Consider the following 27,569-nt stretch of genomic DNA (forward strand, 5'->3'; position numbering starts at 1 on the left):
AGAGCTGGCTGCTTTGGTCATATTTCTCTCCAGTTATTCTCTTATCCAATGCTTAAGACATAATGCCAGAGTGGGAGCTCATCTCGTGTGCCAGTTGTGGCTCTCCACAAATGAACACCCAGTACAGGGGCCACATTTAATACGTTCGAGCAGTTTTTGTTTTTTTTTTTAAGTTTATTTATTTGAGAGAGAGAGAGAGAGAGAGAGAGAGAGAGAGAGAGAGAGAGAGAGAAGGCACATGCATGCACAAGAGGAGGAGGAGCAGAGAGATAAGGAGTGAGATAATCCAAGCAGGTTCCATGCTGTCAACAGAGTAGACTGGGGCTTGATCTCACGAACTGTGAGATCATGACCTGTGCAGATATCAGGAATCAGATGCTTAACCAACTGAGCCAGCGAGGTGGCCCCAAGAAGTTTCTGAAAAAGAAAATATCTGCCCCTTCTCCCAATAACCAAGAAAATTTAAAAATGATGGTTCTTATGTTTAATGCATACCTTTTCTAAACTCACTTCATTTTACTTGGATGAGAGAAATAAGTCTGGTACATTCTGCCAAGTTTAGGGAAAGGATGGTCCACTTGGCTACATATGTGTAATTTCTTCCTGTCCATCTCAGACTGATATCTCGTAAGTATACGCCCAGAAGACAACGGCCACAAAACAGTGCAGTCCAAAGCACTTTACTGCTGTATAGCCTGGCTGTTCATCAGGAGTGACAGTGAAGGAAAGGCCATTATCTGTTCCAGGGACATTTCTGCTTTAAACCAACCAATTTATATTTATATTTTCCTCTTTTTTCCCCCACATTCATTTCTAACTTTCCTTCTCTTACTTTAAAAAGGATATGGCTAAGACAGAAGAAAAGTAGCAAGGCCAGAGGCCTCGGCTAATGTACAACATTTACAGGATACATAAAACATACTGAGGAGGTGGGGCACCTGGGTGGCTCAGTTGGTTAAGTATCTGACTCTTGATTTCAGCTCAGGTCATGATCTCACAGTGGTTGTGAAATTAAGCCCCACACTGACCCTGGGGTCAGGCTCCATGCTGGGCATGGACCTTGCTTAAGATTCTCTCTCGCCCACTCAGTCTGCCCCTCCCCCTCTGGCACCCACTCTGAAACAACAACAACAACAACAAACATATTGAGGAAGCAGATAAATCAGGTCTCTTGGGGTTTTTTTTTCCAGTTATCTACCAGGAATAAACTAAGGTCAATTTTAAATTCCAATTTAAAAACAGAAGTTTAGGGGTGCCTGGGTGGCTCAGTCGGTTAAGCGTCCGACTTCGGCTCAGGTCATGATCTCACGGTCCGTGAGTTAGAGCCCCACGTCGGGCTCTGTGCTGACAGCTCAGAGCCTGAAGCCTGCTTCAGATTCTGTGTCTCCCTCTCTGACCCTCCCCCATTCATGCTCTGTCTCAAAAATAAATAAACATTAAAAAAAAATTTAAAAAAATAAAAACGAAGTTTAATTTGATAATTCAGGCAGAAAATTTATTTCAACTATAAAATAGAATTTTAAATCCTTTTGCTCTAAAAATAAAAAATTTAAACATTATGTTTATTAAGGTAGTTAAGAATAATTTCAGATTTTACTTATGTTAGGTAATATATCTTTAAAAAGACCTCAACGGTGGTAACTGTTGCATTGTAGTCAGAGACCCTGGAAATAAAAATGCTTTTCAATGATCTTACAATGTGTGTACATATCAGTTCCTTCTTACAATTTCCTATAGTCTAGTTAGGATCTAAGTCCTCCCCACCCCACCGCCCAAAAAAGTTAAAATAAATATTTTAATAACAATATTGAATGACTGCTTGATGGTGTGACACAAATAAAAACAATTTGAGTAACATCACAAAGCTTACAAAACATTTACCAAACACAAGTCTCAACCTCTGTAACTGTGTGACATATACAGAGCGGGTATTACTGCCCTGCTTTACTGATGAAAAAAGCGAACAAAATTATCATTCCCCTCTTTCCCTGAAAAGTGCCACTCTGACAGTCACTTGCCAACAGCTAAGGGTCAGACTCCTTGCTCAGCAGCAAGAGATGAGTCACTTACCAACACAGAGGATGTTGAAACAGAATCCTTGAGAAGTAGACTTGTTGACCAGCTGGTCAGGGAGACTGTCAAATCCAACATGGCCAGAAAGGGACAAGTTTCGAAGCTCTTCATTCTAGAATTTCAGAGGGGAAACATTTGAGAATTCTTGAACTATGCCACCTGGGTCTCCCACGTTGTGGACATTACCATTTCCTTCCTCTCTTCTTGACAGGTATGGAAGAAGGAGATTCCCTCTGTACCCACATCCTTCTTGGCTCCTGCACAGCTGATGGGACCAAAAATTCCAAAGCCATGCTCTTACCACAAAATCACACTGACTCCCAAAGCAGATTCTATCCCAAGGCATCTCGCTTCCTGCTAAAAGTGTACTGGCCCAGGGAAATAGGAGCTTCCGGAGGTGGCTACTTCAGATATGCATTAAGTGATATAAAAAACAATCATGTTGATGGCTTCAAGAATTCAAAAAAAACTTCCAATTTACTTTCAACCCAGAATGAAAAATAAGTAACACTCTTCTAGATATAGGAAGGAGTTTTGAGACCCTCAGAGTGGAGGATACATACTTGTTACAAATATAAAAATTCTGTAACCACTATACATGCAACATATTTAAAACTATTTGGCACTTGAACTGATCCCATCTCCACCATCTGTTGTACAGGTGTTCAGGGCATCTTTGCTTCACCCTGCACAGCACCCAGCACAGGCTCTGCGTTCACTGGGACTTCTCAGAGTCTACTGAAGGAGACTGGGATAAGGTAGTCATCATACACTTAAAAAGTTGGGTGGTTTATATTCTTTATAATGTGCTGACTGCCTCCATGACTTTGAATCAATCTCATATGTGTTGGAGGTAATCTGTGAAAACTTTCTTTCCAGGAAAACAGAGGTCAGCTACGGTCCTTCAATTACAACATCATGGTTATGGTTTGGGATTCCAGAAACTAGATACTGAAAGCCTCCTTGAAAACAAGACTCCTGGTATTCTGGCTCTCTTACCAGGTCTTTATATTCAAAATACTAGGGGCACCTGGCTGGCTCAGTAGGTAAAACATACTACTCTTGATCTTGGCGTCATGAGTTCGAGCCCCCCACGCTGGGTGCAGAGATCACTTAAATAAATAAATAGGTAAATTCAAAATACTGAACTTTGAGTGAGAAAATGACCCTCAAAATTCTATTTTTGTAATAAAAAAGAAAAAGCTTTGCACAGGATCATTTAATCAGTATTTCTTTTCAAAAATATTGGTTTTCATTATTCTTCTATTTGTTACACAATGGTGAGAGTGATTTCTTTTAATAATCAAGGACTGAGACTCCATTTTCACATCTCTCTGGTCACTATACAGGCAGGGAAATGTGACTCTCTAAATATAGTGATTTTAATGGAATGTTTTATGAACATTATAATGCCTAAGGTCCTTGCCATTCTAAAATTCTCATTCTGTGAAATAAAACTAAAAACCAGCACGCTGCCTGAATACCATGATGGCAGCTGCAGGTTTGAGGTCAATGGGACAAAGAACAGATGCCTGGTCTATGAATAGTTTCCTTGAAACCTGCCAACAGTGAATATGAGACTCGAGAGTAGGCACTTCTCCTTGAACAGGATGGCATGGTCGACAGCTCCCGAGCAGCTTTGGTAGCAGGGCCCCATGCGCAGCAGGCCTGGGAGCTGGCCAGGCCTCCCAATACCACTGTGTGGCCCCAATTCTACCACCTGCCCCTGCCTCTTCAATACCTCAAAGGTTCAGACATCAGGTATTTTTAGGGTGTTTACCACATCCTCCAAGACTTGGGGGAGGAGGATTTGAAAGGAGTCTGGGTTATATTTAGATCTCTTTCCACCACAGCTGCACAATGGCTGTCGTGCATCAGGCCCGGGAGACACCATCACACGAGCCTTCATTTTAGTTGCATCACTGACCTGAACAGTCAGTGAAGGGCCTGAAAAGAGGCAAAGCAAGGAAGAACCATCATCCTACCCTCCCCCTCCTCCCACCACAACAATTCTTTTCATTTCCGGAGGAGGGTGGGGGTGAGGAAAGAGTGGTTTATTACTGTGGATTCCACATTGTTGGGTTTTTAGATTCAGATAGATATCCACCCATGAGCCAATCCTGGGAAAGAATCAGAGTTAGTAATTATAGCTCTCATCCCAGAACCCAATGCACAGCATCTCATATTCTCACCATTTCCAAAACACGAGAAACCACCCACACACCCACTGAGTATTTTTATACCCGCTGAAAACCACATACAAAATGAAGGGTTATAAAACAGTTTGGTCTTGAAATTTTTTAAATTTAAATTTATTTCTTCAGAGTCTTATAACTTTGTAATATGAAATATGTAAATATTATATTGCCATTTTAAAATTCCATAATTTGAGCCTAATTCTCTGCCCAGGATTAAAAAAATTCTGAGGGCTATTGCCCATCAGTGTGTGATTGGGAAAAGGCAAGGCGGAAGTTCCTCCTATGGTTCATGAGACGGTTTAAAAACTGGAAAGCGCTATAAGCAAAGCAAAGAAAGGCTCTAAGTCCCACACAGCAGCTGAATTGAATTCCTGCACTCCAACATTTTATGTTTCCATGTTTACTGCTTCTTGCCTTAGCTGCCTCTCCCCAAAAAGTATGCGATCTCTTTTGAGTTACGGATGCGGTCTGAGGGAATTTCATATACAGTAAAACCTTGATTTGTAAGCACAATTCGTTCTGGAAACATGCTTGTAATCCAAAGCACTCATATATCAAAGTAAATTTCAAGAACCACTGGCTCAGTTGTGATCACGTGACATTTGGCACCACGTACAACTTTGTATTACAAGACATCACTTGTTTATCAAGTTAAAATTTATTAGAAATGTTTGCTCGTCTTGTGGAACATTCGCAGAAAAAGTTACTTGCAATCCAAGGTTTTACTGTATTTTCATGTTCTTACCATTACCACACATCTAGAAATGACTCTCAGCATTTTCTAATACCGAACTTTTTGCCTGAGTTCCAGTTCTGACTTTCTGGAATGGTTCCCTTGGGTTGTCCCACCTGTACTTCAAACTGATGTTCCTGAAACTGAAATTGTATTTCTCTATCCCAAACCCATTCCTACTCCAGAGTTCTCTATTTCTGTTAATGGCACTTACCTATGCTTGAGACCCTCCTACACCTTGCATAAATTCCAGAGAGTTACCAAGACCACATCCTCCTCTTTATTCTTACCTACTCAACCACCTTCCAATTTGTTTCCTTGCCCCCACCCCCTCCCCCTAATCTTTGTAGCTGCAAAATGATCTCAGAACACAAAGACCCACAATCCAAACCCCTTGGCCTGCCATCTCAGGGCCTCCATGGGTTAACCCCAAATCCCTTACCTCCTCTCCCACTTCTCCCCATGGAGCACCTTCCACTGCCGCTAACCTGAATTACTTACTGTTCCTCAGACAACCCCCATGTCTCTCCCCAACAGTTTATTCACACCATTTCCTCTACTTGGAAGGACATTTATAGCCAATGTTTACATATCCAAACCTTCCAGATACTGCTGAAATTTGATCTTCAGCATTATCTTTATTATTAAATCTCAGACTTTCAATAAATACTCCCCTTAGCAAAGAAAGGAAAATAATGATTGGATAAAGATGGGTCAGGGTATTTGGTATTCCATGTTCATCATAACAGCTAATACTTATTGACCATTTCCAATGTTCCAGAAAAGCCTTAATAACGAGTGAACTGGTTAATTTATCTTAACAATTCTATGAAGTAGTTACTATTACCCAACCTCAACTTCAGATGAGAAAACAGGCACAGAAATTTAGTAACTTGCTCAAGTTCACAAAGATAAGCTGAGGAGCTGAAATCTGAGCCCAGAAGTTAGGTTCTAGAATCCAGAGACCTTGCGTTTAGTCACTGGTATCACAGGATGATCAACTAAGTTCTCAGGTAGCCCCAGACAATACAATGGTTTCAGCCACTAACAAAATCTGTTATGTTAAAGTAGAAAAAAATTCTCTAAAATCATAATTCTTCGCCAACCATTAGAGATGGAAGTTGAGAATGAGAATTGGCAAAGTAGCTCCAAATATATTTTCACTGGTCTTGGCAATGCCAAGGCCAGACTGATTTATGCAGCCATGACACATGAAGCCAATAATAAGGCTTAGTTCTGACCATTCTTTAAATGAAAGTGCCAACACAGAGCCACTAGGTAACTAACTATAAGACCTTAATTGAGTTAGTCCTCCATTTGCTAATCTATCCATGAAGGGTCTGTGCTTACATGATTTCTTTGCCCGCTCCATCTTGAAATGAGTTGTGACTAAATTCTATGGTATAAAGTAATTTAATGGCCTCATTTTTCTCTTTTTAGGTCACCTCCACATGAACACAATTATGTATTTGTTCACTCAGAATCACTCACTGCTCAGGGGCACCTGGGTGGCTCAGTCAGCTAAGCATCTGACTTCCACTTCGGTCATGATCTCACAGCTTGTGAGTTTGAGCCCCGCCTCAGGTTCTGTGCTAACAGCTCAGGGCCTGGAGCCTGCTTCTGATTTCTGTGTCTCCCTCTCTCTCTCTCTCTGCCCTCCCCCTGCTCTCTCTCTCTCTCTTAAAATAAATAAACATTAAAAAAAAATACTCACTGCTCAAAGCACTAAGGGAGCAGATGTTATTTTTGTTATTCATTGATAAACTCTTCCTGCCTTTAACAGGTTTACCATGTAGCAGGATATAATTTAATGTAATACTACTAAGGATAAAAATGATAAAGTGACTTTATGGTTGAGACAGGTTGATATAGGGGGAGAAGTACCTTTTGGCTAGGGAAATTCAAGGAACATCTTTTGGAGGCCAGAGCTCCCCAACTCTACCAGGGGAAAGAAGTCCAAATTGCAGAAGCCTTCTAGATAAATATTTATCGACCATTTCCAGTGTTCCAGAAAAGCCTGTCTTTGCCCAAAGGGTCAGTTTACTATGAATATAGACTCTGAAGTTTATAATCGACAAGTTTTTCAAAGATGCCTAACTGATTTCATTATTGAAATAATTATAAGTTATCTAAGAATATATGCCAACACCTACATTCTGAGTGCTACTTAAAAAAAAATTTTTTTATGATTATTTATTTTTGAGACAGAGAGACACAGAGCATGAACGGGGGACGGTCAGAGAGAGGGAGACACAGAATCTGAAGCAGGCTACAGGCTCCAAGCTGTCAGCACAGAGCCCGACGTGGGGCTCGAACTCACGGACTGTGAGATCATGACCTGAGCCGAAGTCAGAATGCTTAACCGACTGAGCCACCCAGGTGCCCCATGAGTGCTACTTTAAAATAAGTTCCACAACTCCAAATCTTGCTTAACCAGGAGCAGGATGGCAAAGGGCCTGGAGTCAGACAGACGTGGATATGAATGCCAGCTTTGCTTCCTACTTTTCTTAGTCTGATGGAGCACTTGGCAGGGTGGCTGGGAGTGAAGGAGTCAGCAAGTATGAGAGTGCCTAACACTTAACAGGTCCTCAGGAAACCTGGGTTTCCTTTCCCTAAATTGGGTGGGAGGAAGAGACGGCTGTGAGTTTAAAATCAGAAATGAATGAGCTCAGCTAGTGCTGCTGGGCACCCCAGGAGAAGCTGCTGATCAGCAAAACCCTCAGACTCACCAAGAAAGAAAGATCACAAAGGGAAGAACAGAAAGAACAAAAAGGAAGTGAAGGAGAGAAAGAAGATGTTAACAGGAAGAAAATTCACCCTAAATAGGAAAGTCATTTACAAAGCTGGGGGGAAGCCACAGAATCACATTCCTGTCTGGAGGCATCAACATCTTCCACAGCTGGAAACCATTCTGGATTCCCTGCTTCACTCTTCACTGTATTTTAATTCAGCCCAGAGCCTCCAGAGGTGAACAAACTGGATGTGCCCAGATGGGTTCTATTCACCATATTCAAAGTGAAAGGCTAGCCCCTTTCTTTACATTTAAAACTGAAGGCTTCCGTGGGTGTGGTTAGGTGATCTATGGCTGCCGATCCTTATCAGACAGAAACAAGAAAGAGAGCTTGTTAACCAAGGTGATGTAGGTTTTAATGTACCACACAAACAATTAGACTTAAGTTTTACTTTTAAAAGTAGATATTACCATTTAAGTTTAGAAAGATTTCACCCCTTAAAAAAAAAAAAAAAAAAAATATATATATATATATATATATATACACATATATATTTAAGCAATAACTTTTATGCATTCATTTAGAGAACTGGAGATTTTGTTGACAAGAAGTGGCAATTACATTCTTCTCAAAGCTTCATTTTATAGATAATAAGTTATATTGATCCAAGTCAAATCCTGGGCTTATGTTTCCTCATCTGTAAATGAGGTTTAACCAAAAAGCCTCTAAGCAAAGTCTTTCGTTCTAATGCTAATTCTATGGGTTTTTTTTTTATACTTATTATTTTTGAGAGAGACAGAGTGTAAGAGAGGGCGGGGCAGAGAGAGAGAGAGAGAGAGAGAGGGAGACACAAAATCTGAAGCAGGCTCCAGTCTCTGAGGTGTCAGCACAGAGCCCAACACGGGGCTTGAACTCACGAACCAAGAGATCATTACCTGATCATTACCAAAGTCCGACACTTAACCACTGAGCCACCCAGGTGTCCCCTATGGTTTCTTGAGTATGAAAATCACAGACACATAAATCCAGTTGTCATGTTGCTTGAAGAAAGCCAACACAAGGTGGAAAATTCCTGATAGTGTATTTTCTCTTCCCAAATCAAGATGGCTCAATTTTTAAATGACCCTTGAAAGCGAGTTTCTATCACTTATCCTGGGAAACTCCAAACCTAATTGAAATCTGTGTGTATACCTCTGTTTTCCGGCTTAAACAAACAAAAATGTAAAGTTAACTATAATTATGAGTTAGTTTTTAAAAAATGTTATAAACCCACCCTTTACAGCTGCCCTGCTTAGAAACATTTTTTTATTCCTTCAGCTGTATCTGCTGACATCCACAAGATTTTTGAAAAGTGGATTTATAGCCTCAAAACAAAAAATAACTCTTCTGTGTAAGTTAATCATCTGTGCTCAAGAAAAAAAGTAAATGTTTATTCATGCTTTTATTCATTCAACAAATATTTATTGTGTGCCACTATGTGCTAGACGCTGCAAAATGCTAAGGAGGTGACAGTGAGAAAATAAAGCATCCTCAACTCATGAACCATATAGTCTAGTGGGGCACATCGATGTTAATCAAGTAGTCACTAACATATAATCACAAACTATCCAAAGTACAAGATGTGGTGCAACCTTATAACTCATGTGATTAGCTAGTCATTCTTCCAGGGAATCCACCTGCCTGGAGTATGTAAAAACGGTGTTAGCCTGCACCACTGTCAGATATTAATTTAGTATATAGCCCCTATGTATAGTTGAATTCAGATGAAAGCAGAGTCTATTTGACCAGCATTGCCTGATGGGTGGAGGTAGAAATGACTAAGACTCAAGTCTTAAAGCAAATGTCCAATTTTAAGTACTGCTGAGATGGAACCAGGAGACATACTCCCTCTGCTCTGTCTTATCCCCATAATGATGATGCCCACTAGGAGAAAAGAGAAGGTGCGTATCCTTCTTCATCTTAGGTAGTGCCTTGTCATGAGGTCCTGTTTCAGTGGTACGGGTGCCACCCAGATGAAGCTGGGCAGAGAAGAACATGCTGTGCCTTACATGAAATCCTTGACTGAACACCAGCCAGTGTTTGGAGAGATCCTGGCCTCACCAACTTCCCAAGAAGTAAGTTATACCCAAGTGCCTGATGGATCATTTTCATAAATACACATTCTTATCAACACCACGTTTTAGAGAGTATTGAACTGGTTTCATATTCTTTTAAAGAAAGCAAAGTTGGTGGGAAGATGGGAGATGCCTTTAGTTCCCAGGCAAAGGGGAAAACCCTGGAATGTGAAGTATCTCAAACCACAACTATGAAGTCTGCAGGGGGATGCCATTAAAGCCAGGCATTGCTGGGGTAATTTCCATAATATAAAACGTCTGAAGCATCTTGTTACCAATGAGGATCCCATTCTTTAAGGATGACTTGGAAAACACTGGCTATGCTGCTTGTCATCTATACCATGAAATCCCAATGTTGGAGCCAAGAAAACCCCCAAGGAAATTGTCTCACACAAGCAGCAGTATAGAGACAGTCAGGAAGAAGGAACAGTCACGAGGAAAACCCTAAGAGGAAAAAAACTTGAGTGAGAAGAAGCATCCCCAGGGACCAGCTCCCAAGTCACAAAGCCAGGGAAGGAGCATCCCCAGGGGCCAATTCCCAAGTCACAAAGCCAGAGAAGGAGCATCCCCAGGGGCCAGCTCCCAAGTCACAAAGCCAAGGAAGGAGCATCCCCAGGGGCAGCTCCCAAGTCACAAAACCCAGAGAAGGAACATCCCTAGGGGCAAGCTCCCAAGTCAGAAATCCAGGTAGATCAGCTCTGCCCAACAAACCCAAGGAGCCACCCTTAAAAACACCACCAAATAACCAGAAAAGATTTTGATAAATATTGAGTGTCCCAATTTCAAGTGTCCTTTCTAAGTTAAGTCTCTCCAAAAGACTGCCAGAGGAGGAACAAATTTTGCTTTGCCAGATCCTTGCAAAAATAATTTGGTGTAGGGGTTTTCTTTGGGAATGATATGACTACACGGAAATTTTACTTTCTAATTGTTATGTTTCTGTAATATTTGACTTATTATGAACAAACACCTCACACCTTTTAAATGGAAAAGAAATAAAAGATTTTAAACATCAGGAAATGCTAAAAGCAATAATAACAAATAACAAATTATAAAAATCGTTTTAAAGGAAGTAATAATAAAGGGGTAACAGGATAAAATGTGCAAGTATTTGGTTTTTTCTAATAACAGAACCAAGTCCCATTGAAAGTGATAAAAGTGAGCAGAAAAGTAGAACAGCACAGTGGAAATTGCTTGACATGTAAAGTCAGAGGGCTCAAGGGCAACTTTGGCATTATTTAGCTGTGTGACCTATGGTAAGTCATTTAACTCTCAGCTTCAATTCTGTCAACTTTAAGATAAAGGACTTCACAGGGCTATTGCAGGAATTAGCATAATTCTCTATCCTCACCTCAGTTTACACACTTTTCTCAGATGACCTCTTCCTAGCCTGCCACTTGAATGACCTTCCAAAGGCTAATGACTGCCTTGGCATAACCCGTAGCCACTTCTCCCTCTTGGGCATCCCTGGTGCCGGCATCACTAAGTCAACATCTCCCAAGTGGAGCTCATCCTATCTTCCATTCTCAATTTAAATCTGTCCTTCCTCACCTTTACTTATGTCAAGTGGCAACATCTACCTCAAGGTATCAGTGAGTCCCTAGAATAACATTGATTAGCATGCATATTGCTATAACCCTGATAAAAATCTGCATAAATTTATAGGCTTCCACCCTGTTGCAGGAAAAAAAAAAAAGTCCACTGCATAATCATCTTAAACCCCCTGCTAGCCTCTGAACAGTGAAAACAGTGAAGACTTCTCTTTTTTAAATTATTTTAAATGTTTATTTTTGACACACACACACACACACACACACACACACACGGACAGAGTGTGAGTGGAGGAGGGGCAGACAGACAGGGAGACACAGAATCCAAAGCAGGCCCCAAGCTCCAAGCTGTCAGCACAGAGCCCCACGTGGGGCTCGAACCCACGAACTGAGAGATCATGACCTGAGCCAGAGTTAGATGCTTAACCAACTGAGCCACCTAGGCCCCCCAACCGTGAAGACTTCTTGAGGACATTCGTACCAAGCTGGCTTTTCTCCTTTGTGTCCAAATGTAACAACCACCCACCACACCATTTTTGGCCAAACCTTTCCCACCCAACCCTTTAAGTGACTGAATCCAGTCTATCAGCTGATTTCATGACTTGGATACTCCCCTTTTCCTCACACTACCCCCATTAGACTTCAAAATTTGTATCTGTGTAATGTTTCACACAGTCATATTCTCCACCTCCTCATTCTCTGATAAGGAGGCAAGTACAGCTCCCGATTGGTTTTCCCTATAAACTGGGCCTGGTGGACAGACAGCACTGCAGTGAACACCCAGCACCTGGGGCCTGGTCTGCCCTTCTCTCCATTACACTTGGCCTGGCTCTGAAGGGAAGAATTCACAGCGGTTGCTGAGTGAAGCCTGATCCCAAAGCCCTGGACACACAGTGCTGGCGTGGTTCTTGTTCACTGGTGCCCCCCAGCTCCTTTCTGTCTTCTCTACATCCTACCTCACATCACACAGCAATGTCCCACACTTCTTCCAAGACCTGGCTGGCTTGTTTGTGATTAGAGTCCCACCTCTGACCCATCAGAAATTCGATTTCTCACATAATTAGGAAAGATACTGTTTAAAAGCAGTCCTCAGAAATGGGTATGAGAAGCGCACAGAGCCCCAGCTGCCGCTTACAACCCTGGATTGTGAGGGAGTGGGGGAGGGGGAGGAGGGAGATGGTGTTGAATTATTAGTAAAGCAGACTTTCAGCAAATAGCCACCGAGTGTGACAATCCAAAAATTGCAAAAGTGGGAGCACTTTTTTCTTACAGACAGAATGTGTTTTTAAAAGTCCGTATAAGCTCAGAGAGGTTAAGTCTAACTGCATGCCAAGAATTAACAACAACAAAAAAGACATTTTCTTAAGTTTCCAAAGACCAGTCTTTCTTTTTGAGTCAAAGTGACTAATGCCTGTAACAGCCTAACGTTACAAAGTGCTGATCAGCAGAAAGTCTCATGTTTGGGAATGACAAGGCCCACATGTGCATTCCAGAGACTCTTACAAATTTTGCAGTACTTAGAGGAAGACGAGGTGGGAGGGAAGCAATGTGACAAACAGTCAAGAAGTATTTATAAAAGCACGATCCAATTAGAAACAGATGCTACAGCTGTTCTCTCGCACCACTCCACATCACAGAGATGATGAGAAGCCCTTCCCATGGCTAGCCACCTAGGAAAGTTAATGAAAAAACCATGGAGGAGGGCCATAATCATTTAAAATCCCTCTGACTCTGCAGTGGGATCCCAAGTAACTGGATTCCATTTCAAACATATCACCTATCTTGCAGAGGAGAAAACACCCAAATGTCTCACAGTTGCTCATGTGGGTCATTTTTGTTCCTTCTGCCTGCCTTTATGGTGTACTATAGCTTCCATGCAAGCTTTTTCAAAACAGTGATGAATAGGAGGTCAAAGATAATTAATGGCCCTTATCAGTTGGGAGTTTTTCCCTCAACTTCTCATGTACAGTTCCACTCCTCATATTCACACATCAATTCCTCAGTGCTTCCTTTCTGAGAAATATTGTGGCTCAGTTCATGTATTTCTATTCACTGAATGCATTAATCAGCAAATAATGAAATATGGATGGGACACTTCCTTCCCTATGCCACCATTTCTATCACCGGATATAAATTAGCGACTTCCTTTTTGACAGATATCATTTTGTCCTGTCCCTTTCTGATCATGGAAGGGGATTTCAGTTATGGCAATGACCATGTAATGGTAGTCTCTGAAAAAGGAGAAGAAAAAAATCCAAACCAGCTCTAAAGCAGTCAGAAACAAAAGCACCATGGATGTTTCAGCCCCAACCTTGCTAATGAAAAGTAGCCGTATTCAGTTCCTAAATCAGGCTGGTCTAGAACATCTCGGAGTGCAGCAATACACTTCTAGCACCTGAGAATTGAGGGGCTATACCGAAAATGACCAACGCCATGGTTAATACATTCTCAGGAAATAGACATACAAGTTAACATTTGAGATCACTCAGCAAATATTATTAAACAATCCTGGCCAAAATTCTCAAGTCTTCCTAAGTGTTCTACTGCATCTTAATCTCAATCCTGGATAAAACACTATCAGGGTGGAATGGAGGTCGTTTACATACATTTGGGGCATGTATTAATTTCCTATTGCCATGTAACAAATTACCACAAACCTGGGGCTTAAGACAATGCCTACTTATTAGCTCTTGGTTGTAAAGGTCAGAAGTCTGGGTGTGGCATGGCTGCGTTCTCCGCTCAGGATATTACAAGGCTAAAATCAAGGTGATGGTGTCCAAGCTGAGTTCTGATCTGGAAGCTCTGGGGGAAAATTCCACTTCCAAGCTCATTTTAATTATTGTCAGGATTCAATTCCTTGCAGCTGTAGGACTGACGTCCTCCTGTCCATGATGGCTATCAGCCAGGGACTGACAAAAAAGGTCGCCTACAAGTTACTAGCCATGTGGCCACCACCTCTTCACAGCCAACAGGGAATCCCTCATGTCCCTCTTCACATTTCAAATCTCCTTCAAGAAGAGTCTAGTTCCTTTTAAGGGACTGATTAGGTCCTGTCTACCCAGGATAATCTTCCTATCTGAAAGTCAGCTGTGCCATAACATAACTCAATCATGGGAGTGACTGTCCCATCATATTCCCAAATTCTGGGGGTTATACAGGTGTGTTCACCAGGGCACTGGGATTTGGGGGCCATCTTATGATTCTGTGTTATAATATGCCTATATTCTCCCATGTAACTTTAGGATAGGATAATATTAGCACTTACCTAACTCAAAACAAAACACAGCTAAGTCTCCAGGAAAAAAAAGACAAATTAGTAAAAGCATAGTGAAAGAGATCTCCCTCAAGGCAAGTTACCACTAACTAGAGAGTCACTTTGCCTTTCCTTCCAATAACGGAAGTAAACTTTGCAAATATTTAAGTGCCTCTACATAATAAGAATTCTAGGAAATGCAAAAGCTTTTAAGGAACTTAAGCCTTATTAGGGGAGAAAGTCACTGAGACAAAACAGAAGACAAATGGAAAATGTCTGGTGATGAAATACAGCACAAAGCTTATCAAGATTGAACAATGGAGATGGACATCGGCCCTAGCAAGAAGGTAAGGTTTCCTTAGAGGAAGACAGATCTGACCTAGGTCATGGTAAGGTTAAATTAGATTCAGAGTGTTGTGGAGAAGGAATGGAGATGGGAGGAGAGAAAGAAGTAGTCTGTCAAGGGAAGCAGCAGGAAAACAAAGAGATCCACAGGGCAAGGAAATCAACGAACTGGAAAAAGTGAAGAATAATTAAGAATAGAGGATATAAGACTTTAAAACTGGTTCACATTTCAGTTTACTGGAAATATTCCTTAAAGTGAAGTATTATAAAGAAATATATAAGCAATACATAACTAAATACATGCCCAGGCTCTGTTGCTGGGTGTTCCAGTGCTGAGTGAGGGATGGGAACTAGGAACAATCATTGACCAGTCATCATGAAAGATTTTTCTGTTCCAACCAGTGCACTTAGGAACATCTCACCAGAGCAACAGACCAAGGGATCTTGAGTGTAGAACTGCCTTCTAGCCAAGGTTTTAACCCAGATTAGAAGCCTGGGCAACCATCCAAATGGTAAGCTATTTCATGCAAACTTCCTTTAGAGCATTTAAAAAAAAAAAAGTGTATCTTGCAGAGAACCTAATACATTGACTCCAGTAGTTATGACTATAATTTCTGCCATTCTAATCAAGCTAAAGCTTTCTTTCTTACTCTGTTCTCCTCAAAAAAATAGAACCAATTAACCCCTAAAAGAGAAATACTTCCACCAGCAGAACAGACAACTTTCTGCCTTAAAGAAGTTAACTGCATATTATAGAAGCATCCATCCAGCCATAAAAGAAAGGTGGTTTAGGGGTTTTCTCACACATATTGGTGTGCTTAGGAAAGCAGACCCAAGGGACTACATTATAATTTTCCTCTATTCTCAAATGTTTGCTACTGATGGACGGTTTTGGATGCTGGCTTCCTTGTCTTGATCAGCTAATGCAAAACAAACCTTCTTTTCACATGCTGCCACAGAAGAATGTTCCCACAGTCCCCTTCACCCCCTCCATTGTCTCTTAAAGAAGCATTTTCATTATCATTATTATCATGGTATTTCTGAATAACCAAGTAGGACGAAAGGAGGATGGACGGAAACCTCTACTACATACAACATTGTTATAAAATCCCATTAGCTCTCAAAAATAGATGATAAAATATGTGCAGCAAATAGCAGAGGTTACAATTTCATGCACGTTGTTCCCACAGAGCACAAAGGGGCTGGGTCAGCAGCCCAGACTTCTCACTGAGATGGGGTCTGGTTCCACCCCAATGCTCCTCGATTAACAGATTAAGAATTAGGGGATATGTGAATGGGAATATGTTTCTGACAGTCTCTGATAGCACGATTAGAGGGAGGCATTAAACTGAAATCAAAACTTGAAAAATTATACCTTGGCAAAAGATCCTTACTGTAATTCATATATTCAGTACGAAGGAAAAACTGAGAAAGTTAAATGAGAGCCAGTGTGAAAGAAAGTCTTAGGCACTGATCCAAGTAGCTGCCTTTAAACTCTTCCAAAGCCTAATGGTTCATTAGAATAATTATTATTCACATAGTGAAAATGAAAGGCAGGCAGGGGGGAAAAAGTGGTAATTACACTGGCAAAAACAAGAAAAGCAACTTTGGCCATTTAGATTTGAGAAAAATCCAAGCCTCAAATCCCTCCCACATAAAGAGGGTCAGACCATATATCTTACTATAATCATGGCTACACAGAGTTAAACCCCTTTTGCCACAATTGCACCAACTGTGCATAGTGAGGTTGGTTATTACCAGGAGTGGGTTTTGTGCACTGTGGTAGCTGCAACCACCAATGTAGGAAAACTTGGCATCTATCCCCCCAGGACTCCTGCTCAAGCCAACTTCCTACACACTCTTTAGCCCAGATATTAATAATTCAGAAGACAGTGTGACAGCCACAAGTCATCTGGCTGGCTACTCACACGCACAAAACACTCAGGGAATAATCACTAATTATTAGTGAAGCTTCAGTCCTCACAGAAGAGTAAAGCACTAATAAATGTACTTTGTACTCTGGGATCAGGGTGGAAAAGTAGACTGATATCTTTTAAAGGTATCAATTCAAAGTTGCCTGGAGTACGTGAACAATGAAGGTTAAAGTATTCAGAGTAGTGAAAAGAGGGAACAGGCTCTACCACTACTTTAGCCAGAGAACTAAAAAGCGGGGTGGGGGGGTGATATTTCTCTTGATCAATCAACCAAAAAGCAATAACTGAAGATTTATGTAAAGACTACAATGCTAAGTGTGGTTTAGCAAAAACAAACAAGATAACAAGATACCCCAAGATGACCGTGTGTGGTCTCTTCGAGTATTTTCCTCCTTTTGCCACAACCGTCATGTAAATAATGGTTTACTGGATACTTTTTTTTACCACATACTGTACCTGGACCTTTATAAAAAAATCTTCCTGCTTAATCCTTATGACCTCGTGAAACAGATGTTATTAGCTCCATTTTATAGATGAGGAAACAAACCAAAGCTCAATTAAATGGCAGAACCAGCATTCAAACCAGTTTTGCCAGATTCCAAATCCATCACCACCAATACCTTAAACTGGACAACTGACTCTTTTCGAAGCAACCCATCTCTGCACCGAGAATGCCTCCATCCTTAACTCTATGTGAGAAATCCTACTCATCCTTAAAATTCCAGGCAAAATCCTATCTTCTTCATTAAGCTTCCCTGGTTCCTTAAATTACACACCACTGCTCTCTATTCACTGTACTGGGGCCACTCATCACATCCAGCATCTAATACTACATTTAGCTTTCCACTGGTCAGGCCCTGGGAAGAATGTGGATTTCTTAAGGACAGGAAACCTGCTTTACTCCTCTTCCTCTGTACGGTACCACAAGGTCACCTGTGCCAGTGCTGTATATTTAGGGTGAATGAATGCAGAGACACAGTTCTCACAGAGTTAACAGTCTTCCTCTGCCTCCCCCAACAAAAAAGGACTGCCATGCAGGCGTGGCATTCATTATGGGCTAAAATGCCCAGGGTGTGTTTGATGGAGGAGATGAGGTTTAAGAGGGCCATTGGAAAATGGAGAAGAGAGATTAATGCTTCAGCCACATGCTTCAGTATGGTCTCTTCCCAATACTTACAGGCAAGCAATTGTGCCTAGTGTGAAGTCCAACATCATACGGGCTCTTGCTCTCAGGAAATAATCATTCTGCTACGTTAAAGTTAACACTTACAAAGCGCTTATGTGCACTCTCTCCCTCTCTCCATAAATAGATTTATATGCATATGCCAGGCACCATCCTGGGTACTTTACATTGATCTCACTTATCTCTCATCATCACTTCTGAGATAGGTACTATTATTATTCCCATTTTATAGTTGAAGCTCAGAGATTGAGCTGCTCAGGGTGGTTGGTTCCAAGCCAGGCAGACTACCTCCAAAGTGATTGCTACTACGTTAGTAAGGCCTGGCCAACCTTTTATATACCAGAGTGATATGCATGTCTTGGCCATCAGGGCATAACCACAGCTTCACACAAGTGCATTGCTACCGAGGTCACCATCCCCGGGGTCAGAAATGAGAGTAGCCCTGCCAGACCACAGGTCCTAAGCCACTATGTGGCCCTTAGCCATGCTAAGGGGCGTGGGGAAAGCAGGAAGCAAGAGGAGTAAGAATCTGAGAAGCGATGCATTTCCACAACTGCCCAAACTGATTTATTTTGCACACAAAAAGAACAAGTCTAAACTAAAGATTATAGATTAAAGCTAACAGCCCACAGCAATCTCTCACTCATCTAAAAAGCAAAACTTAGCAAGCCTCCTTATTTCTCTCTAGCAAGGCTATAAAAACCAGTCACAGAAGAAAATCAACCAAAGCTCATACAGAAGATGCAAGGAACATGCATCAGAGATAGAGTAAGAAATGCAGTTAGCCATCCGGACTAATTAAAACCACATGACTAATGCCTCAAATTCCTCACTTCCACCTTGGCTACTCACAGACCACTGAGGAGCGAAGGCAAAGATGGTTATATTTCCCCCTAAAACTTCCAGGAAGTAAGGGCTACAGAAGAAGAAATATTTTCTGTATCCCTGCTTACTGTGTGCAAGGAACTGGCAAGCCATTTTATCAACTTAATTCTTCTTTAAAAAGATGTCCCTTTTGGGATAAGAGGACATCTCCAGATTCATTACCTCATCCAGTCTAGAAGAGGGTAAAGAGGCTTATCAGTCACATATTTAAGACTAAAGAGAAAATAAATATCTGTTGATATACTGATGGAACACCATTTTCCACTTTTCCTGAGTTTATATTAAAAAATAAACCTTTTAGGGGCTCCTGACTGGCTCAGTCAGTAGAGCATGCAACTCTTGATCTCAGGATTGTAAGTTCGAGCACTACACACGGTATACAGATTACTTAAAAATGAAATCTTAAAAAAATAAAAATAAAAATAAACCTTTAAAACTAGTAATATTTTCACCCTCAGGGTTACTAACATTCATAATTCTAAAGCTCACCCTGATCTAGGCATTAGTTGGCAATTTCACTTATGTTGTTTCACTTAATGTAATATTTACTCAGACTCCCATCTCTGAAGGCATTTTACTTGCAATCACATTCCTTTACATGCACTTCTCTGCAGCTTACAATTTGAAACAAATGTCCAGACTGCCAGCCACTGTGGCACCAACACAAAATACCCGTTTTGTTTTGTTTTGTTTGCTAACAATCTATGAGGTAATTACAAATAGTTTACTCAAGGCCATGGAAAGCATATTCAGATTTCATCTATTTAGGCAATAATATTTCTGCCTGGGAAACAAATGGCAAAACATTCTAAAATCAAATTTTAATAAATCTAAAGTTACATATTATCGAATACCATTTTCTTCCCCTCCAATAAAAACTGGTAGTTGCTTTTTCTTAAGATTTTTCCTATGGTCTAAATTTCTCTCTCACCAAATATGTACCCTTCAGAATACTCTCCTCCCCACCTCATTCCATATTATATTGTGTAGCTGGACAAAGCCACCTTAAAGCAAATAAGCACACACACATATAAAACTACTTCAGCCATTATGTTCCAAAGCTAAAAATCATTGAAGGCTTCCAGCCTTATTCCAGGTTGGGTATACTTTAAATGACACACACTACCATTTCTCTGGGCTTCAGTTTCATCATCTACAACACAGATGAGAGGGGTTGTTGAGCAAGGGTACATGAATGATGTCTACTTCTTAAATTACGAGATTCTATCACTCACAATGGGATCAGAGAAGAAAAGCTGCCAGAGCCCACATTAGAGTACCTTAGTACAAATATTCAGCCATCAAAACAAAAGTATAAAATACTGAAGCCAAATGTGAAGAAACAACGGAGGGACAGATCCTAATGCAAGTCAAATAGTTGGTTGCCCTGTCCAAGAAGCACAAACTTTAGTACAGTTTTGAAACCACAAAACCAGCCTATTTTCCAGCAGAAAGCAAAACAACTAACTAGCCTTTGTGGGCCTGTATCAATGAGACACAGAAAGAAGGCTTGAAGCAGTGGGAGGCCATTGTCATTAGACCATTCCCACACCAAGAGAGCTCATGATTCTAGCCCCATATTTCAGTTTGAAAGTCTCTAATTTTTTTACTCATACAACAATAAGGGAATCATAAGCCTTAGCTCTTGTGTTAACACAAGTACAGGAAGTGAAAAGGGACTCTGATAGATATAATTATAATTCGTGTATCTAGACAGGTGTGTTTTAAAGCTAGAAAGATTCAAGAGATCTGTGCCAAAACAGCAGAAAGGATTGGATGAGGAAAAGAACAGATTCATCGTTTCCCCCAAGTACTAGAAACATCCAGCCCAAGTAACTGAACATTAACCGAAAGCTTTGATGCCCCAGAGCAGCCTATATGATGGCATCCCTGTCTCTCATAGCCACCAGCAGATGCAAACTCTATCCTGGATTTGCATAAAATCATTTTCTTGTTTTTCTTTATAGTGTTACTTATACACCACCTCGGCATAGTCATTAAGAGTCCTAACTTCAAAATAATAGAAGTGCCTACTTCCTTCCTCATGCCACCTATCAGGAAATCCAATGCTCTTCCCTGGAGGGGAATGAATGGGGATACAGAGACTAGGAGAGTTACTTGAAACGAGTAGTTCTCAAAGTGTGGTCAGAGGTTTCCTGGGGCCTCTCTGGGAACTTTTTTGGGGTGTGTAAGTTCTTCCTTTTCTAACCATATTTCTGCGCAGCTAAATCTTCTTCATGTACTTCAACTACAACGATATACTGCATTAGAGTAAATGAAAAGCAGATCTGAAGACCAGGCTGTCTTCTATTAAGTCAGACATTAAAAAGATCTGCAAAAATATAAAACAATGCATCTCATCAATGTTTTGGTTTGGAAAAATGTATTTATATTGCATAAAACTGTTACGTATGTTAACACAGAATGTGATCATTGTTATTTTTAATATTTTTAATAAATGTTTTTAAAACTTAAAAAAACAAAACTGGATTGATGTTGTCACAAAAACCCCTTGGGAATGGCTATGGGACACACTTTGTTTTGTAAAGTATGCCAACTAACCAAGTATGTCCCAAATTGACACTGTCACAGTAAGCACTTTGGGATGGCAGAGAATTTCAAATGGTGCTCTGTGTTTTAAGTCATTGGATACTCTTTAGTCTACAGGCTAGAGGGGCACACACAGCACCAACAGTAGCCCAAGCTGTGTTACATAACACTTTTACAAGGGCTCACATTTTTACAAAGCGTGCTTCACTATAAATGTCCAAGTGTGTTGAGGACCTAAGTTAAACTTGATTCAATATCATCTGCAGCCCAGCTCTGAAACCGTTAAGATATTTTGCATCATAAACTAGTGGGTGACCAGTGTCCTAAACATGAGGTAAGAGCCTGAAAGGGGAGTTTAGGTTTTCTCCACTGGGCAACTAGAAACCACCAAAGAATCTGCTGACAAACTACCTATCCAGAATGCCTCAGTTCAACTGTCCTTGGATTTGTAGTATAAGCAAAAGTCAGGGGATTTGGCTCCAGTTCTGAGTCTGTGGGCCTAAAGCAGGTCACTTACTCTCCTGGGTCTTGGCTTCCTTCTCTGTCAAATGAAAGAGCTGGATGAGATTATTTCTTTAAAAATCATTCCTGCTCAAACACTCTGTGAAAGCCCAAGCAACAAAAACCCGAAGGCAAAGGCTAATTTTGCCTCCACAGCATCTAGGACAGGGTGTGGCAGAATGTCAGGGATCAACATGGGTTACTGAGCTGTAAACAGTTGACAAGCACCATAGCTAAGGGGTAATCTTAAGGAGGAAGAGGGCAACAGGAAGAGGAAGTAGGGAGCATCAACAGGGACATCCAGGATGTTGGGTTTTTTTTAATTATTTTTTTTAATGTTTATTCTTGAGAGAGAGACAGACAGAGACAGAAAGTGAGCAGGAGGGAGGCAGAGATAGAGGGAGACACAGAATCTGAAGCAGGCTCCAGGCTCCAGACTCTGAGCTGTCAGCACAGACCCTGAAGTGGGGCTTGAACTTACAAACTTAGATCATGACCTGAGCTGAAGTCAGACGCTTAACCAACTGAGCCACGCAGGGGCCCACAGGATACTTTAATCCAGATTTCAGCTTCTGGGTAAAATGTATGACCACCACTAATACTGAAGGGGAAAGAACCCAATTCTTTAGGTTTAAATGGGGGGACTTCATTTGAGTGATCAAAAGAACATGGCGACAGTGAAAAAGGAACCAAAGCCAGAGGGAGTATTCCGGAGGCTCAAATAAACCCTACTTCTCTAGAGACCTTAAGAAATGCCTTCATCAACAAGGGGAGGTAAAAGTGCTACCAATTCACCCAAACTATCAGAGATAAGAATATAAAGATGTCCATGAAGTGTACTGAAATTGTACAAGGACCCCCACTCTAGAAATAGCAGCTTATTGCTTTAAATCTATAAAATGTGCTAACATTCACATGGTTCTATTTATATCCTGGGCTTAATATGCATTAAAGTATGCATCCTCACAACCCTATAAGAGAGATACAATGATCCGCATTTTACAGATGTCACAGAGATATAAAGAAAGTTGCCCAAGGTCTCAGAGCAAGTAAGTAGCAATGCCAGAATTTTTAACCTGCTTCAACACTATGAAATTGTATTAGTGATTCACCTCAGCATTTCTTGCATATAAACAAATGTTAGTTTTTGTCTGGTTTGCTTGACTCGTGTCTCACTGTCAATGAAGTGGAAGGTTAGGTTTAGGATAGTCTGACAAAATGCATGCCAAGCTGGAGAGTTGAACCATGGATGGAGGAGCCCTGGGGAGATGGTCATGCTCTGAGTATCAGCAAGACACCTGCTTTCCTTGTGCATGCTCTGTGTGGCTGCCTCATATGCATGCGTGTGTCTCATGAAGACATGCCAACAAGGTCCATCCAGTCCCTTTAGCGATTGGATCCCCAATCCCGTACAGCAACATGGAGTTTTGCCCTTGACCTGAGTGAAGGTGCTAGAGAGCCAGGTCATAGCTTGGGAGAAATTGGCCCATTCCTCACCCAGGCAGAAGGTAGCAAAGAAGGGTAGAGAAGATGGACCCTTGCAAGGAAAGGGCTTTGATTTGTTTTTAAAAGTTTCAAGCAATAAAGTCCTGCAAAATCTTCTTGCTTCCACTAAGAGCAACTAACTCAGGGCATGCCAAAAGATGCTTGACCGAGCCTGCTTTTCAAGTAGAACAGGCACAATCATCGACTCCAGGGACTCATCGCTCAGTATCTTCACAAATACTTTTTATTTCCAAAAATGTGTAACAATCACTTTTGGATGGCACATAGTTCAGAAAGAATTGAACTCAAATCTTGATACCACTTACTTACCAGCTGTGTGAATTGGGCAAGTTATTTAACCTCCTAGAGTCTGTTCTCTCATCTGTAAAATGGGATAATTATGGCACCTACTCGTAAGTTTGACTAAATGAAATGATGCATATAAAGTGCTCAGGCACAGTACCTGCCATACACTGAGTATCCAGTATTATTACTTATTATTATTACTAAGAGAACTTTTTAAACCTGGAAATAACCCACTTGAAAGGAATATTAAAAGGGGATTTCTCCCCCACCTCCAAACTGCTAACGTAAAGGCCCTATCACTAACCCAAGCTCCCTTGTTTGTCCTCCAGCTAGCTCAGTGTGTACTCAACTGTTAATTACAAGTTAGGTGTTAATTAACTCATAAAAGTCTCTTCAAGTCACAGAGCATTGAATGTCTGCATCCCTGTAAAAAAGGCTGGATTCTTGAGCTCTGTTACTTTTCACGTCCTGGGTTCCGAGCTCTTCCCTTTCTGTCTCCTCTTTGAGTTGTTTCTAATTTATTATTTCAGGACATCTCCCACTGGATGAATAGACTCTGTTTCTTAACAGTTGCTACATTCTTGTCCCCTCTAAACCACTGAGCAAAAGACAAAACAGTTGTTAACTATAATTAAATGAACTTCTGTGAAGAGTGAACTAGATTTCTAAAGCAAGACCCAAAATACAAACCAAAAAGACGATGACACATTTAAAGCTTCTGTACAACAAGACACCAAAAACAAAAGTAAAGATACATGGCAGACTGGGAGAAGATTATTTGCACATATAAAAGGATGAACGTCAGCAAAATAGAAAGAAATAGCCCAGCTGGGGGTTGGGGGGGGGAGGGGTGGAAGGCAAGCATGTGAATAGGTTATTCACAAGAAATAAGTACAAATGGCCAATGACCACATGAAAAGATGTTCAGCCTCACTATAATCATGGCAGTTAGATAGCCTAACCACCTGAAGATTATTGTATCTTGCAGTGCCACTGACCATCTTGACTTAAGAATTACTTAGGAAAGTAATTTCCATTCCTATATTTTAAAAGGCCTATTTTTTAAAGGACCATGTAAAGCTGGACAGAAAAGAGGCACTGTAAGTACCACCTGGCATTTCATACCCAGACCCTCACTGGCTCATTCCGATATTCTTTTAAGATGAGCAGTGTATCACCAAATATCCCCACAGTCATGACCATGTTAAGGTGGCTCTCTTTCCCCCACTTTCCCAAGCAAATACTACCCTTTTAAGTAGCTCGTAAAAATCTTGGTATATTCACAAGTGTTATGCTACAGTCAGACAAGATTCAGTGATCATAATTAAGACACATTTAGCTAAAATAATGAACTTCAATACTCTGTTACAGAACAACGCATAAAATGATTTAAGTTTTAAAAATTGTGTGATCTCTCACCAACCGACATCTCAGGCAAATGTGCATGAAGTCTCTGGTGCCATTTTTAGATCTAATTTAATATTTAAATACCAATATCTTAAGTGATAGGCTTGGGAAAAAAGAACTCTCTGAAATTAATATAAAAAATACAAAGATGCATGGAACAGTGTGATAAGCCTCAGCTACAAGTCAGTCACGAGTAAAAAACCCCAGCTCTGCAACTGTTGAGGCAGGTTGATTCTAAGTCCCCTTTTCTTTAATTGTAAAGTAGGGATAGTATCGATATTAAAGGTTTGCTATAGTTTCAACTGACATAATAGAAAGCCCCTGGTATAGTCTTGACCACTTTGAGCAATTTCATAGTAGACAACATTTAAAATATTTATCAATTTAATGTCAATTCTGCTAGCCACTGAATACATTTATATGGTACACACATACAGATATCACACATAAACTGTAAAAAAATGTGAAGATTTGTTCTTCCCATGAATCCTGTATCCTCACTTCTACAGGACGAGACATCTATGAAAAACCACTTCTCACGCTATAATCTCCAGCATTTTCACCAAGCATGTTGGCAGTTCTCAGGAAGGTAGTAAGTAATAAAAACACTCCAAGCAGCACACTAATTGCTACACAGAATAGCTTCAGGGGTTGTTGCCATACATATAATTTCAATAATTAGGAAAAATAAACCCAGGGAAGACCCTCAACGCAGCATCAAAGAGAACTACAAAGAGAACAACCTTTACCATTTCCCAAGGCTGCCTCACCCGGTCACTCCACAATATTTTCTGATGAACAGGAGCAAATTATCTTATGCTTTGTCAACTCCAATTTTTATGGTCTGAGCAACCCAGGGCTGAGACAAGAAACAGGTGAAATGAAAATTAAATCTTCAGCCCACTGCATTTGTGTTCATTTCTTAGCCCTTCAAAGCTCCCTCTTGTCAACCATTAAATAATGCTGAGAATTCCTGGGGAAATTTAGCAGATCGTTAAATTCTTTGTTCTGTAATCTCCTTCCAGGATGTTATGCCAGTTATTTTTACTGATTAAGTCCACTATACAGGCAGAAAGCCTGGGCCTGTTACTGCACAGTTATTTTTGATGTATTTACTGAGGAATTCCTTTTGCCAGGCACTATTCTTTGCTGAATGGACAATACGAAAATGAATCAGGCATGAAAACTATGGTACAACATACCTGCTTATTACAAGAGCCTAAGATAAATGGGAATTCAGAAAGCTGTCTTCCAAACTCTGCCTGGGTGAAGGGAAAGCAGAAGGGCCTGGAAAGTCTTGAAGGATGAGTAGCTACAGAGGGTGGGAAGAGGCCAGGAGAAAGGCATTTACATGAGGTGCAAGACAGAGTGTGAAAAAAGGGGACATATGGTGCCCAGGGCCCTGCAAGGAACCGCAGGAACCAATTGAGGATTATGAAAAGAAAGGCATCAAATCATGGAAAGACCAGCATACCATCCTGGGGAGGTGAGCCTTCATCCTGAAGAGAACAGTAGGGAAGGGTATTTTTGCAGAAATAAATTAAGAGGGAGGAAAACAGACTCAGCCTGTCCGATACTTTTTTCCTTCAGAAAACCTTTACCCCAATAAAAAGGCCCTTTAGTTCTAAAGTTTAGTTCTGTAGTTCTTTTCAAGAACTAGAGTAAAGCACTCGAATTTAAAGTAATAGTCAAAAGGGGCCTGAAATGTCAGAAGTGAATTTCTAACTAACCCTCCAGTTCAAAGTAGTACAGAAAAATCGCATTTCCAAGTGGCTGTTTGTGATGGCTCTTTAGCTGTATTTATTCAGCTGTGGCGCACTAAGATCTTTATGAACCATGAATTTTGTAGTTTGGCTTTCTCCAATTGACTGGATTTAGGTTGGATTTCTGTTTTCTAATTTATTAAGAAAAATGAGCATATATTAAATATTAATTCCCTTGATGCCTAAAGTCAAAAGATATATTTCATTTTGTCAGCGGTCTCAAATATGATTCAGAGGTCATAATATCCTTCAAATAAATTTTCCCCTATCAGAGTTAAGTTCCCATGTCTCTTATTTTATACTTAGTTTTGTAATCCCCAAAATACTAAAATGCCACATCTTTTACAAAAGTTGTTTTGAGAAAGCCAATGTTCAGTGGATTCAATTCAGAAAACTAGTAGAAGAAAAGGTCTAAAGTTTATGACATTTCTTTCTGTGGGTCCATTTGCTCCCCTGACTCCTCCACCACCAAATCACAATTAGGCTTCAATTTCAGTAACAGGGCAATGTTTTCAAGAGTCTCAGATCCCCAACTCGGGGTGTAATATTAATATAACTGC

At 40.7% G+C, this 27,569-nt stretch overlaps 1 protein-coding gene across 8 annotated transcripts in view; it reads right to left on the reverse strand.

The window, feature by feature from the left end:
- The window catches only part of SEPTIN11 (septin 11), a 92,095-nt gene that overhangs the window by 46,346 nt on the left and 18,180 nt on the right, over positions 1-27,569 (reverse strand). For all 8 annotated transcript variants that reach the window (XR_006216932.1, XM_042984338.1, XM_007074798.3 and 5 more), the window contains exon 2: positions 2,071-2,185. Coding sequence is in view for 7 of the 8 variants with exons in the window: in XM_042984338.1 (XP_042840272.1) it covers positions 2,071-2,185 (115 nt within the window). In the remaining variant the exon portion in view is untranslated. The remainder of the gene's footprint in view (positions 1-2,070; positions 2,186-27,569) is intronic.

Source organism: Panthera tigris, chromosome B1, assembly GCF_018350195.1.
Source record: "Panthera tigris isolate Pti1 chromosome B1, P.tigris_Pti1_mat1.1, whole genome shotgun sequence".
NCBI lineage: Eukaryota > Metazoa > Chordata > Mammalia > Carnivora > Felidae > Panthera > Panthera tigris.